General features: G+C 41.0%; 1 protein-coding gene across 6 annotated transcripts in view; it reads right to left on the reverse strand.

The window, feature by feature from the left end:
- The window catches only part of LOC142366192 (ryanodine receptor 3), a 108,843-nt gene that overhangs the window by 42,545 nt on the left and 51,204 nt on the right, over positions 1-15,094 (reverse strand). For all 6 annotated transcript variants that reach the window (XM_075448013.1, XM_075448012.1, XM_075448009.1 and 3 more), the window contains exons 22-37: positions 13,901-14,004; positions 12,538-12,621; positions 12,013-12,172; positions 10,788-10,935; positions 10,307-10,509; positions 10,046-10,220; positions 9,467-9,675; positions 9,175-9,374; positions 8,879-8,945; positions 8,632-8,792; positions 8,383-8,548; positions 6,667-6,753; positions 5,802-6,028; positions 4,414-5,218; positions 3,797-3,997; positions 1,082-1,184 (exon numbers count right to left, since the gene is read on the reverse strand). In XM_075448013.1, the coding sequence (XP_075304128.1) occupies positions 1,082-1,184; positions 3,797-3,997; positions 4,414-5,218; positions 5,802-6,028; positions 6,667-6,753; positions 8,383-8,548; positions 8,632-8,792; positions 8,879-8,945; positions 9,175-9,374; positions 9,467-9,675; positions 10,046-10,220; positions 10,307-10,509; positions 10,788-10,935; positions 12,013-12,172; positions 12,538-12,621; positions 13,901-14,004 (3,100 nt within the window). The remainder of the gene's footprint in view (positions 1-1,081; positions 1,185-3,796; positions 3,998-4,413; positions 5,219-5,801; positions 6,029-6,666; positions 6,754-8,382; positions 8,549-8,631; positions 8,793-8,878; positions 8,946-9,174; positions 9,375-9,466; positions 9,676-10,045; positions 10,221-10,306; positions 10,510-10,787; positions 10,936-12,012; positions 12,173-12,537; positions 12,622-13,900; positions 14,005-15,094) is intronic.

Genomic DNA, 15,094 nt, shown 5'->3' on the forward strand with positions numbered 1-15,094 from the left:
ACAGAGTGAAAAAAAGAAGCACTTCATGAAGGATTGGTACAATTCTGCTGATGCCGACACAATAGCAGCTCAGAAAATAGTAGGAAAAATGTACAATCAATACAAAAGCCCTCCACATTTCTCTTTCCCAAGGTTGATTTTTTATTTTTTTTGTCCCATGCGTTTTGCGCAGCTACGAAGCAAATCATATCTGCCAGGATTCATTTCTATTTTTGAACAAATTCCATCTAGAACTAAACCCTTAATGTTTAACAAAGCAAAGCTTTTATTTCTCTCAGGAATTTTACTCCCGTGTGTGGAAAACTACGAGCGAACCAAGTTACATTCGGATTTTTTCTCAATGCACTTGTTTATTTGCAGCCTTCAGAGTTAGTGGCGTAAGAAAGCGCCATGACAAAATTCTTTTCATCATCTTTTCATGATCAACCTTCACTGAGGCAGCACAGGCATGGCCTCTGAAATGCTGTATTGTGCTCCCCTACAATAAATCTCATGTTTGGGAAGAAACTACAAATTCTCAATAGAATTTAAGTCAGCTGAGGAAGTGGGCCAAGTCATTACTCACCTTTAAAGCTTTAAAGGCCCTTAGGCCTTCATACATCTTATACTTAGTGACACAGTGTGTGCCCTCCCCAGCACCGAGACAGAGCCCTGATAATTATTCTCAAGTTGCTTTTTGTGAAAAAAGGGGTGCTGGGCTTTTGCAATTGGAAGCTGCCTCATCATTAAGCATCTTAATGTAAGGTATTAATCACTTTAAACTACACACTCGCTCTTTACACAAACCCATTTCACTTGAAAATGCTAAAATCTTTAGCGTTCATTTGTGCGTGGACTGAATTTGGATAATGTGTGTTAAGTTCCGAACCCTCTCTTGCATCGTAATTGTGTCCGCTGTGTATTTTTACATCATGATCCATGCTACCAGTTCATGCCGCTTTTGTAAAACGCCTGCAATAAATCCTAAATTGACTTCAGCAATACAAGACCTCAGCATAATGCTAAAAACAATAACGCTCATTTTGTGATAAACGGAACCAATAAAGCAGCTCCTAAAGATTTTGCTAGATCTGAATCTCACCACAATGGAGCTGCAGCTGGTTGTGAAAAATGTAGAGTTCCTCCTGGATGTCTGTGGGACACGGACAGTCCTCGCCCATGCTGAAGGTAAGCAGCATGTTGATCTGAAATTTGGAAAAAAAAATCAGAACGACTTGTGACCTTTTTGCCGTATCACTGGTGACTCTTCTTGTGGTAAGTTTCAAATGACATGTGAAATAGATATAATCTTATTGTAAGAATCACAGAGAGAAAAGGAAACCAGCTTAAGTGGATCACAGACTAAAGGACAACATGACACGTCATTAAAGTAGCTATGAAGCCCTGTACTCTGTCTCCAGCTGTGACCTTAAAGAGACACAGTAAGAGACACTGTAACGAATGTGCCTGTGTGCGTGCATGCGTGGTGGAGTGTGCCCTCACAGTGAGACCTTAGATTCATTTGCCTTGGAGCTTTGCTCGACACACTTACAGAGGAGCACTTTCAGGAACACTTAGAATAAGGTGCAACTTTTACTCTTTATAGGCTGAGGGGCCAAACTGGGACACATTCAATGAATTGAAGTCTAACGGTTGGAAGTGGAATTAACCATGGGTATGTGGAAAATCCCAGATGTTCTGGAAGTTCTCCTGTCATTTATCCAGTTACATGCATAGTTTGAAGCAGAGAGCATGAAAATCATCTTTCTATTCACTGTAGAATTGCATTCAGTTTTTTAATTAGTTCTTTGAATAATGAGCCAACCTTTAATATAAAACGTCACACTTCAGATGCAACTTATAAGCTTGGCCTGATTAGATATTTTGAGATCTATGAACATGTATATAACTCGTAATAATTCCATAGCTATCCAACTCTTACTATATTAACGACCATGACACAAGAAAAAAAACAAAATTATTTTCGTTACACCAAAGCCAAGCTTTTGAAAGCCAAGTAAAACATTCCAGTCTGACCAAAACTGAAATTCTCAAAGTTGAACTAACACAGCTACAGAGGCCGTGAAATGAATTACTCCTGCCTGATAACGGCCTGGGCACTAAGCGCATGCTCCACGGTTCCTATTGAGTACACCAAAGAAGAAGCTGGTAACTACAAAGGATATAGTGCATCTTTTAGTGAAAACAGTAAAATGTAAGTGGATGTTAATGGAGCATTTCCATTAAATTGGCTCTCTAACACATATTTTCCTATTTCTTTTGGCAGATGACTAACCCCATCAGCAATTGTAATTGAAACTCAGCCCATAAAGACTATGTGTAAACTCACAGTCACTCAAAGCATCTCCAGACTGCTGCTCTCCTCTAATAAAATGCAGATTTTATAATCGCTGCATCATCGGACAAAATCACCATTCCAGCAACATAAGGACAACATAGCTGTAGTGAATTCACTCGTGCTTTGATGTATGATGAGCTCCTACAGAGAAAGTTAGGAGTGGCAGGATGCCTTGGATGTTTTTCTCACACAGTCCACAGAATTGGACATACTTTGGTTTATGAATCAATTCTCATCCCAGGCATGTATATGGGTGTAAAGGAAAGTAGTCAAATCAGCTGACCAATTCGAGCTATTACCATAGCTCAACTTAACTGTGCATGCTGAAGAAGTGCAAACACACACACACGAGTGAACGACAGCAGCAAAACAGCAGTAAAGAGTCTCTTTACTGTATGAAGCCAATAATGTGTTGTTACATGTCAATGTTAGGTCAATGTTAGGTCAATGTTAGATCAATGTGGCTCCTGATCTGTCGCCCTGAAGATTGCAGGATTGGTTACATAACCGGGACACTTCTGGGACATTTCTGGGAAATGGTCAATGGTTTCCACGGTGGAAGTACTCAGCCATGGTGTTGACAACTTGTTTCTATCACTGTCTTCTATCATAGAAAAAGCACTACATGAAGAAAGTTTAAAAACTAGATTTTCACTAGAGGCTATCTGGAAAAAAAAAAGCCAGCTCTATTTTTAGACCTGCAGAAAAAAAAAAAATAAGAAAAGAAAAAACTAAAAGAAGCGGTGAATAAAAACTGAAGGTCCTACGCGCCCACACAGGTGATTCCACTTATTTTCAACCCTTAGAGCTCCTCAGTCATGTGGGGGAGTAGACTGTAATGTGGAATGGGGATTTAAAATTGGCAGGTCCGGTGAGGTAGTTGCAGGGCTGAATTGACGTGAGTGTGAAGACGAGTCGGTGTGGGAATCCAACACAGACTCTCTTGTTTTCCGTCCCTCCTCTAATTCCACAATGCCTGTATGCTGTTTGAATGCATACTATGGGGCACTTCTATGTCACTTTTGCTTTGTTTTGTGTGAACAGGCAAAGGTCAGTGGCTTAACAAGGGTGTACTCTTTGTGCCGTGAACAATATCTGGTTTAAAGTGGATAAATCTATAATTGTTCTCAATGCAAGGAGTCCTGGCTGCTTATCCACCGTCATATGATTATTCAGGCTATACTATATCAATAATGAAGTAATTTTCTTCTGGCTGGAATGAGATTTCCCTTAAATTTGATGTCAATAAAATCACATCATCCACTGATTCATTACATATTTGTAAACAATTCATGACAATGCACGTATAAAATAAAAACTTTTGAAGCCCCCTTTGGCTGCACCACTCAACAACCAACTATAGATGCTGAAAGCATACGGGCACTTAAATTAGAGTGGCTCATCCTGAGCTTTCAAACCACATTGCCATCTTTTTTTTCAGCATTGGTTTGGTCTCACCTGCTCTTGAGGAGGTGATCTGAACTCTTTGGTCTTCTTTGCTGTAACAGCCGCAGACATATTGAGGGCCAGCATGAGCTCATTGTAGCGGAACTTCTGGTTGTACTGCAGTTTGGAGACAAAGTTGTCGGAAAAGGACACGATAGCCTCGATGCGGTGCTTCAGCTCACAGTCACAGAAATAGTGCAGCAGCTCGCACATCTGGGGAGCAGACAAGAGGAGGGGAAACATTTGCTCGGACGCAAGCAGCGTCAGCGCTGTGTGTCAACGTGCAGCTCTTACAAGCAAGACTGGCAGAAAAACATTAAAACCCATGATGACTTCACATTATCCCACTTGTTAAAAAGACATCTATTCCCAAGAGATCATTTGTTCAACGTGAGACAGCCATTTCATGTTTGACTGACCTCTGAATAGGCCTATTACAGCAGAGCAGTTATGGAGCATGTGATTGAGAGCACAGCTGTGTCTTTCGCGGTGAACTGGTACTTCTGCATGTAAGTGTTCATTGATTTTCATGTTTTCATGATTTACCTTCATTGCTTTACATGAATGCTTAACACATTTAGGATGAGGCTAAATCTTCTGTGCGCGAACGCATGTATTTTCATTATTACCTGTCGTTTGACGGGCTCCGGCAGCCTTTTCTCCAGCAGTCCCTTCATTGGCTGTTTCGCCTCTTTGGCTGCCTCCTCCTCTCCAGCTTCCACTGCCTTCTCCTCCGTCCCCGTCAGTCCTTCTTTGTCTATGGCACCTGTGACCCCCTCCTCGCGTGTCTCTCTGAAGACATTTCGGTCAATGAGCTGTAAAATCTTTTGGACGTCCTCGCTGCATAAAACCCCCATAGTCAGCAAGGTGCTGATGAGCCTCAAGATTGGCACAAACTGGTACTCCACACCTCCTCCAACAGGATCTCGAATGTGGTGCCCACCACCTTGAACAGCCTCTGTCAACATTAAAATAGCTTTCTCTTTCAGTGCATCAAGTGGGATTTGGGGACTGTACAGATAATCCCGTTTGGTGCTGATGAAACAGGGCGGGGTAAAGTTGAGGCGGGGTTTAAGAGAGGTGCTAAGCCCCACCCCTGGCGGGAGGTGCTTTTTAGAAGCATCAGAAAAGAGACGAATGGAGCGTGTCTCAGCTGTAACTGGAATGATGAACTCATCTTTCATCATGAGTCGGGCCTCTTTGGCTGTTTCCAGGTGGATGCTGATCAGGACATTGTAGAAGCCCTCGCGTAACATGCCAGACAGGTACTGATTGTCTATGGTGTATAAAAGTTGTGACTGGTCCAGGTGGCTGCAGAGGGCGTGGGCCACACGGGTGTTTCCCAGTGCACAGAGGGCACAGTAGAGCTTCAGGGTGTGGTAGTGGAACGTCTTCATGTCCTCCTGCTCCGACAGCTCCATGATGTCGACGCACCTTTGAAAAGAAGAGAGCCGGTTGTTTCCAAAGTACAAAGTTGTTTCCAAATGGACAAATTTCTGTGTCCGACGATGCATTTCACAAGATTCCCTATGGTATTCACTCTTGATTGTGTTTAGAACTGCAAACAACCCATCAGTGGATGATGAAAATACAGGAAACCATAGAGATAGATTTTTTCCGTACATCAGTCAAAAACAGTGGTAATAAACCAGCAAATCCTCATTTTGAGAAGCTTGAACAGTTGGTGACTGAGATAATGAATGATTCACAATTGAAATTTCCTATGTATCAGCTTTTTAAAGGAAGCTCATTACAGGACGTTAAATGAGAAAAAAACTATTACTCTGATGTCCGACAGCTAAAAATAAAGATACAGTAAGCAAGAACTGAACTCACTTTGTCTACTGATCAGCTGGGGAAAAGATATGAGCACTTAACTCATATTTAAAAATGTTCTTAGTTTTTTAACTCCCTGTTCTGAATTAAACATTTGACATTTGATGTACCATATAATATATGTGGAAGCCATGTATTGACTTGCGTGTTTGTAATTCCTTTAAGATCCGTGAAAACATACCTGTTCTCCTCGGGTATGTGCACAGCCAACATCTGCAAGGGCTCCACACACTGAACCACCCAGCCGTGCCTCTCATTCACTCGTGCCGTCTCCACTTTAAGGAAGGTGTTGGGCATGCGGCTCCACAGCACTGCATTTATGGTCTGGACATATAGTCGTGGGGGGCACTGGGGCACCGGGTTCTTGTGTTCGCTCTTAAAAATGGCTGAAGACAGCGGCATGGCATTCTGCAGAAGTACAAAAAAAAAGGTGGACTGCAAGGATGAACTCTGAGCTCTTCTACAACGTTCTTTCATTTTGATAAAGTTTTAAAAGACACTTCTCTGGGACAGAAAGTTCTTTTAAACTGTATGAGTATCATTTATCATTTCTCTTTTAGAGTTGTGTCAATCAAACTTTATTTATATAGCCCTTTACAAATAGCCAACTGGTACTCAAAGTGCTTTACAACAGGATAAAACCAACAATACATAAAACAAAACATAAAACACGATTCAGAAATGGTAAAAGTGCTAAAAGTGCTAAAAGTGCTGCAGGGCATTAAAAGCCTTCCACGAGTGCCACGTTTCTTGCTCGGTTATGCATTTTCTGCCCTGAAAAATAGCATCTTTTTTTGGTATGGCTCTTAATATCTTTGCAGGCATTTGCATGATGATGTATTAGACTTGAAGCTCTGGCGGGAGGGTGTAAAGCTATAAATCCTCCAGGGAAGAGGTTTTATCTCAGAATACAGTGTCAAGTAGAAGGAACAGTGAGAACAGGGCTAAATGAGTGCATAAGAAGATTCTAACTTTGTCCTTATGGAACTGCAGACATCCTACTGTACAGCGATCATTTTGTAATGGAGAATATGATGGGACTCTACCTTTATTTTTGCCAGTTCAAACTGAAAGAGGTTTGGGCTCGTAGGTCGCACAAACACAGCAGGAAAGAGCTTTGTGTTTGGTTCCACCTAGAGCAAAGAAAACGTAGAAACAGGAAGTTAAAACCAAAACTTGAGCAGGAATAGGAGAGCGTGAGTTGCAGAAAGCCACTTAATGGTGCGTCATAAAAACCTTTCTCTTAGTGTATGCACACCTTTGTGTGTATGCGTGTGTGTGCGTGTGTGTGTGTGTGTGTGTGTGATGATCTCAGAGTGTCGGCTGGCAGGATGAGTCAGCTTCACAGAATTTCAGTGACGAACAACGTAAGAAGATTATACCACTTGAAAGGTTCTTTAAGATTAAGTTCTAAAAGTACATCTGAACCAGAAAATTCCAAGTAAAAAATTCAACAACACAGGCGCCACTGCTCTTTTAGGAAAACATGAAACGGTTTGCAAAGAGTTGCTCTCAAGATCAACAGACTGAGCAGCAGAATGACTTGATAGAATGAGTGAGCAGCTGAACAGGCAGTAATTTTGCAAGGACGGGTCATTCGAAAGACCCTGTGCATTGACACGGACAACAAATGAAAATAAATTCCAAAAACCATGTAAAAAAAAAAAAATCAAGACACTGTGCTAAAGATTTTTAATTCTATTGATGGCACTGGCATGTAAAGGCTTAAAAAAGACCCCTTTTTGTCCTGACATTATATGTAGGGCAATAGAAAGCAATATGAATGTACGCATCACCCAGTTTTAGACTGAAATTTAAAAATAATACCAAAATATTTCAACAAGATTTGGTGCATATCGTGTGAAGCTGTACCCAGCTCAAGTTGTTAATGGATTAAAACTGTTTAGCCTTTATTAACCACCTATAACTCAAGCCCCACCACGTTTGCAGCATACTACTGGCAACATGTTTTGCTACTCATGTGCATGTATCTTCCTTTCTGATCCTTCCTTTTCTCTTGGCTTGTGTCTACAAGCCTCAGAAAGTGTCGATCCAATATTGTATCCTCCCTCATTTGCAGCTACTGGTTAGCTCAGTAAGCTTAGTGCAGCAACTGTGTACTGTAGTAGTACTGGGATATGTAGTACTATCATTTCACCTCGTTACTTTTTGACATCCCGTACATACATGGCTAAATTCACTATTTGACTAAACTGCTGATGGCATCAGTTTTAAGACATTTATGAATGAGAACATCATAATTACAACTTTTTTCTAGTAAATAAAAGTAGGAAAATCACATTGTTTCACAAATGCTGTTGCTTCTCATTCCAAAAACATTGAAAGTCTTTGTACAGTACAACACACTGTACTATGTTGAGCTACAAATGTAATTAAGTTTCAGCATCAGATTCATAAAGCAAACAACAAAGCATGATTATAAAAGCAAATACAGCAGCAAATATGACTATTTCTATATTCTAAGACATACACACAGACACACACATATATATAAATATATGTAGAATAAGATGTAACTTTGATTTATGGATTTGGTTGACTGTTTAAATATGCAGAATATATGGAATATATTTTGTAATTTGTTTGATTACCGATCGTCCATCTTTATTTCAATGTCCTGCAGTTTTTTTAGTCTATGTCGTATCTGTTGTGTTTTGAGTGAACCGCTGTAAAAGTTGTACTATTCTGCATTAGCTAGAAGGATAGCTTAACAAATCCTAACATGTTCTTGTATTCTGCACCTGGTAGGATGTGGATATCTCCTTGCCGTTGACAGAGAATGTCACCAGACCGGTTGCCAGGTCGATCAGACAGCCAATCTCCAGGTCGACGTTGGTGCGACTCGAGGCGTGGGCAGAGCTGGTCACATCACCGCCCCACACCATGTAGCAGTTGCTCCTCCTCACACTGCCAATCAACAGCAGATAAAGACATTTTTCACATTTCATGTGACAGTTTTAATGCATAGGATGGTGAACGAGGGCCCTCACCTCTCATGGACTCGTCCTCGTTCGTCACCCAGGGTTACAGTCACTGTTCGGTTCTTGCTGAGGTTAAAGTTGTTGCTATAGTAATGGTAATCGGGGGTTACCCATCCCACCCATACACACGAAGGGTCCTGACCTGCGAAGACTCTCACTGAGTGGTAGTACTGTTACAAAACATAGAGGAGTTAGTGATAAATGTGGGTGTTCCACCTAAAAGGTGCCATTATGGAGAGAAGGTTATCAAATGTACCGTGGTGATGCTGCTGTAGTCCACTCGTCTACTTTCCTCGCTGTGCCTCACAGATCTTAACGGATATCTATGAGACACCAAATTAAACAGGTGATGATTAAGTAAACAGCTAGTTTGGCTTTATCATTTACTTGACTACTATAACATGATACAACAGATAGATTTAACTGCATCACCTTAACTTCAAACATTCATTACACAAAGTGAAACTGACTTTACATCAACATCCACTTAATGGCACGATAGTTTGTTTTTTGCAACAGGGCTTAAAGTCCTAATTTCGGAAAGGTCAGCACCTGTGTTTAACTTTAAGGATATCCTCCTCATGCACTCCATTCATGTCTACAACAGGACTGGTCTTGAAGAAGGAGTGGAACTCTACAGGCATGCTGAGACGACAAAACACCATGTCAGCATTGGTGTTCTGAGTACCGAACGTCTTGTGAGTGACTTTAAGACACGGAGGGCTGTCAACGGTTCCGTCAATCCTGGTTACCTGCAAATCGGAGGAAAAAAAGGATTGAATCTGTCACCTGCCAAATTTTGTCTTTTGTAAACAGCAAATGTTTCACTGCGCTCTCATCTTACTGCGATGTGGTTGTGGTTCTTTGGCACATTGACAAAAGTGGGCAGACGCTTGCTGAACCACATGGTGACCTCTCTGTTCATGTTGACAGCAAACGGTTCAAATCCCTCCTGCAGGCCACACATCGTGTAGAACTTAAAGGTGCTGGCATCCTTCCCCAGATTCATGCGGCCCACCTGAGCCAGACCAAGACTACACACTGGAATGAAGCCTGAAGGACGGCGATAGGAAGTAAATGAGGAACAGAGGAGAGATGTAGAGGTAGGAAATAATAAAAGCTCCAAGAACCCATACAGCAGGAAGGCGGGGGAAATCAATCCAGCTTTTGCAGAAAGGCAATATACAACTGTCATATCAAATAAGGAGGATTTTATCACAGGGACCCACTTATTTTCAGCTACTATCCCAAGCATGCCCATTTTAGGTTAAAGCTCGCTGCTCTGAAGGGGAGGACCTTATTAAAAGATGATAAGATGTCTAACAACTCTTCCTTGAATCGCTTCATGAGTCTGACGCTCCCTGACCTTAAGCTACTTTAAGTCACTCACATCATACCCACATTTAAACATGCACTTTCTCACCATCCTCAGTTTCAAAGTCGGTGAAGCAGAGTTCAGAGCCTTTGGTTGTAATCAGGATCTCTCCATTAAGAGTGAAGATCATGGACTTGTCCTCCATGTTGATCATGCAGCCCACTACATCCCCAGCATGCCAGCAGCGCCCAAACAATCGGCCGCCCATGTTGAGACAGTGGCCCTGTGTACAACATATGCTTGTAGAAATAAATTGCCACATTAGTGATACAATAAATGAGACTGATTAAGGTTTGCTTGACAGCTTACCCGGTATCCATCAAAAACAAAAGCTAGCTCATCTGTGCCAAGCTCCACATCTGGCTTACATCCAGGTCTGGCCCAGCCTACTCTCATGTCGCCTCCCGTAACGGCCTCAAATTCAAAGTACCATTTTCCAGTCCTCACAGCGTACGTCCTCTCTACTCTGAAGAAACGGATCTTATCGATGCTGAGGCGCTCAACCACTTGTGCTACAGGGTGGAAGAGACAGACACAGCACAAGATACAGAACAAATACAGAATTCCATTTTTGGAAATACTGCTTACAAAAGACTGGTGGGTACACTCGAATGCAAGCCTTTCAATACTCTTTTTGATTTTACATAAATGGAAAGAGGGTGGGAGGCATAATCCTATATCTGGACTGGAAGATTAAGTCAGGGCATAATGCAATCAGCATTTTATTATGTCCTATGTAACTCGAACTTCAGTGCATTTTGATAGGCGTAACTGCATGGGTGAAACTCACCGCCTTCCTGGTCTGAGGGCTCAATGTTGTATCCGTATCCAATCAGAGTGCGGATAGCCTCCCGCAGGCTGTCCCTGTTCGACTTCTTGGTACGCTCATCCAGCAGCACATAGGGAACAAGGCGAGGGTTACGCTTGCTCTTCAGATCCTGTGCAGAGAAGAGGAGATTTGGAAAAATGTTATGCTGATGAGAACTCACTCCCAAACAGCCCTGTTTGTCTCATCAGTTTTCATTCTGAATCGAGGCACGGTCATATAGCTGTGGCATTTATTACTGCTATGCTGTCAGTCTCTTTATTTTAGAGGTTAATTGACCATGTAGTATGTTGCCATTGGGCTATTGCTGCTCACTGCTTCTTCTATATTTCTGTCATATCCATTAGCATTAGTCCCACCGGGGGCCATGGCACAGTTATGTTTGTGTTGTATTAGCACTACTTAAGCAGATCTGTGGTGCTTTATTTGAAGTCTTGCAGTTATTATTTTGTAGGTTCCACACCACAGCGCATGACTGGAAACCTTGTGGATTTCATAGAAGGCACTGGTCAGGTATTAGGTGCCATTTTGTCAGGGACAGCTCATCTGTAAGCCTTAAATTAAGCTTTGGAAGATAGCATGAGGACAGATTTAAAAAAAAAAATCAGTGAGCAGAATGTTTCCTCATTATTGATGAGCCTTTAATAACCCAGTGAGTTTGCTTTCTACATAGTATTTTCCACAATGCAAGTCGTGTAAGTAAAAGGAAGCATAGACTTGAAAGATGGATTTCACAGGGCACTCTTTTATTTGCATATGGCATGTTATACATTCAGTTAAGAAAGAGAAAAAGCTATGATTCCTATGACAGTTTGTCATATCCAGATTCATGGCAAGAGTAATAAAACGGAACAAAAGCTGTCTGCACAGCTGTACATGCATAGCATTTATCTGGTGGATGCTTGTATGCAGTGTGTTCTATGGCTTGTTGTCCTTTGTTGCAGAACATCTTGTGCATTCAATAATGTTTTGTAGTTCAGAGATGTCAGACTGTCTGACAAGTATTCTAATAAGATATACATAGATTTTGTGGTAGATTCATAAATGATCAATGCCGGAGAGAAATCTGGAAACAGAGAAACATGCCTTTTTATATATCAGAGAAGTCTTTTTTCCTCTTAGTATTTCTACTTAAAATGACTTTTAGTTTTGGTGCCGACGTCCTAAACATGAGTGGACTGTGGCATACCTGCTGAATGCCGTAGGTCCATCCCTGTTTGATGCGGTCTTTGGCCCACACATTGTGTGCATTCTCTGCCAGTTTGTCCACTAGCAGCTCCTGACCTGGAGTCAGTTTGATATCAGACAGGTCCAGAGGGGATGGTTTATAACCATTGGACATCATATAGCTACCAGGAAAAAGACATAAAGAAATATTTCTCCATCAGTTGTGGGTGTACTGAGAGTAAATCCAACAGGACTAGTTCTAGCCACATTTACAGCCCGAGAGAAATTTCATGGCAGTACATTGTGTTAACATTTACTGTCCTTTTTTTTTTTGCTCCATATTGTTGGAAATATTCTGAAAGTATTGGGCTTTGTATGTTCTGAATTACAGTTTCATCTAAATCTCTTAACAGACATGTTGTTTTTTCACATTAAAGATATTGCAGTTACGGTTATAATTTCCAGCTAGATGTTTGTACCATGAGATATGAACTGAACAACAACCCAACAAAAAAATAGTGTTGCTTTTATAATCGAGCCCACTTACTTCTTCTGTAGTTTTATCTTTTTGAGGGAGTCCTCAGCATTTGGATTCACGTGAACAACACGGCAGCCTAATGCCAGGAGAGTCCTGAGAAAGGAAAAAACACATCCTGTGAGAAAAATCTGCACAGAACATCAGTACTGATGTTACAGTACGTCTCAGCACAGTAGCAGCAAACATGTGGTGTTGGAAACAGATTAGGACATGCACAAGTTTCGCCCGTTTCTGCCTGTTTGAAGAGAAAGGCGAAACAAAACTACAATGAATGAAATAGGTTTGAAATCTACTTGACAAAATTTCTCCACTCCTTGTTAAATGATAATGTGGCAATAAAAATGAGTTTGATGTAATTCAGAAACCCATCAGCGACAGCCAGTCCTTCAATCAAGCACATCCATACTGATTGTAGCACACCTTGGTCTTTCCCTTTATCCTTCTAAGAGCATTTAGGTGAACTAGTGGGATTAAATTTAAGTGTAATCTCTATAAACTGATATCAGCACACACCGAGGAATAATCTGTGAACAAGGGATACAGTTTTGTTACCTAAAGGTTTGTTGGTTTCTGTCCACAGACCAAGTAGTTTTGAGAAATTACGTTTGTGGTTGAATGCATATAAAAAGTTGCATGGACAGTTAAAGACAAACTGGCTCATCTGCTGACGACAAAGATTTTCATTTAAATCTATCTATGCATTCAAATAGCCACTGGTAAAAGGAACAGCAAGTCTTGGCCCAGATATCCATTAGCTGTTATCTGCTGGCTATACTGCAAGCCCCGAAACATTGAGCCAAGTCAGCTCAAATTACCTTACAGGACCTAGGAAAAACAGCTGTTGATGCTCATTAGCCTGGAAAAGGTTACAAAAGCATTGTAAAGAGTTTGGACTCCACAAATCCTGAAGACAGATTGTGTAGAGTGGAGGAAAATTCATTACCTTCATCAACCTCCTTGGAGATCAACCAACAAAAATCACTCCAAGAGCAAAGAGTATATTAGTCACTTTGATAGTGGTCTCATGATCATTAACACTTGCCAGAGGAACATGAGAAAGCGTATCAAGACAAAATCAGCAAGCACGGAAGTGGTTGTACCACAGTCTGAGGAAACCGGCACACATACCAGTGTTAAGGTTTTTCCTGCTCTGCTGATGTGCTAACTGGTTTAGTTGCAATTATTGCTGCATAAGGGGGTCCCATAATATATTGAAAATAAAAGCTTACATACTTTTGCAACTTATATTGTGCAACATTTGATATATTCTTCTTATCAGTGAGTTATTTACTGTAATGTTTTGTCTCATTTGCATAATTCAGTTCTTTCTCGACAGACCACGAAGAAGATCAACCCATAATGCTCAACGTACTTCAGAGTCTCCGTTGACATCTGCAGATTGTAGTTCTTTTCTGTTTCTGGCAGCTTTGAGAAATCCACCAGGCACGGATGCTGCCGCTTATTATCATCCCTTATCTGTGAGACGGAAAAAAAACAGTTAAAATATATCAACTTTCTTCTGTTGCTTTGTTTTTCATTAGCACCATATATATGGATACCACATGGACAGGTTTGTTAAATATACTGTATGTATATGAAATATACATCCTTGTAAGTCATTGCGAGCTAACAAGGGAGCTGGCATGTGGTTTGAGTGCAGGGTGTGACTGCTTGCAGTGGTAAGACAGTCAGACGGAAAGTCTCTAGTGAACATGTTATGGAAGAGGAACAGGGGAGCATGTTTTCTTGGAGGAGATATTGAAAGGTGCGCGTCTGGAATACTGTGCTTTAATGTGTCTCTGAAGGCTTTATGCCGAATAATCTCTTTGACAATGCTGCTTAGAGGAGGTGGCATGGCTGTGGTGGATGTTAACCAAGAAAACATGCAAGGCTGCGTACAGATATGCAACCGTGTGTGTTGGGGGGAGGGGGGTTCAAAGAACATCAGCCAGCTCTTCTGTGAATAGTACAAGAACTATGGGAAAATATGCAATTAACCTGGATGAACAACACCAGTGTTGCTTATTCCTCCTGGTGTGGTACCTCAAATGAAAATGCTGTTGTGATCAAATGTAAATATTGGAAACTGAATGTCACATATTAAGCTGCAGTTAATATGTGCACCTTATCTAATATGATTACCACTACTGTATCTGACTCTTTGCGACCCTTTTGTAGACAAACCTTTCTTTTCTCTCTTGCTAACTATTCATGAATAAATGTTGTGTTGTGGCTTTGTAAAGAGTAAAGGACTGTATAAAAGCGGAGGGAGGATTCTCAAATCTATGTTTGTATTATAGACATAAGAGCTGAGTTCCAGGCTGTTGTTGGTTTTGTTGCTTTAAGACCAAACAGGTTACTTTGGCATCGTTTTGTGGCTCATTTACAATAAACCAAAAAGTCTTAAGTCATGAATCTTTTGCATGTTTATTACTATCTTTTATATTATACTTTGCAAGTAAAATTCTGTTTCTCAGTTGACAGATTTGAATTGAATTGTTTGAAGAAATTCTCTTAAAGTCTTGCCTTGAGTTAAATGAGAAAAATTGTCAGTTGGCCTACTTGA

Source organism: Odontesthes bonariensis, chromosome 17 (assembly GCF_027942865.1).
Source record: "Odontesthes bonariensis isolate fOdoBon6 chromosome 17, fOdoBon6.hap1, whole genome shotgun sequence".
Lineage (NCBI taxonomy): Eukaryota > Metazoa > Chordata > Actinopteri > Atheriniformes > Atherinopsidae > Odontesthes > Odontesthes bonariensis.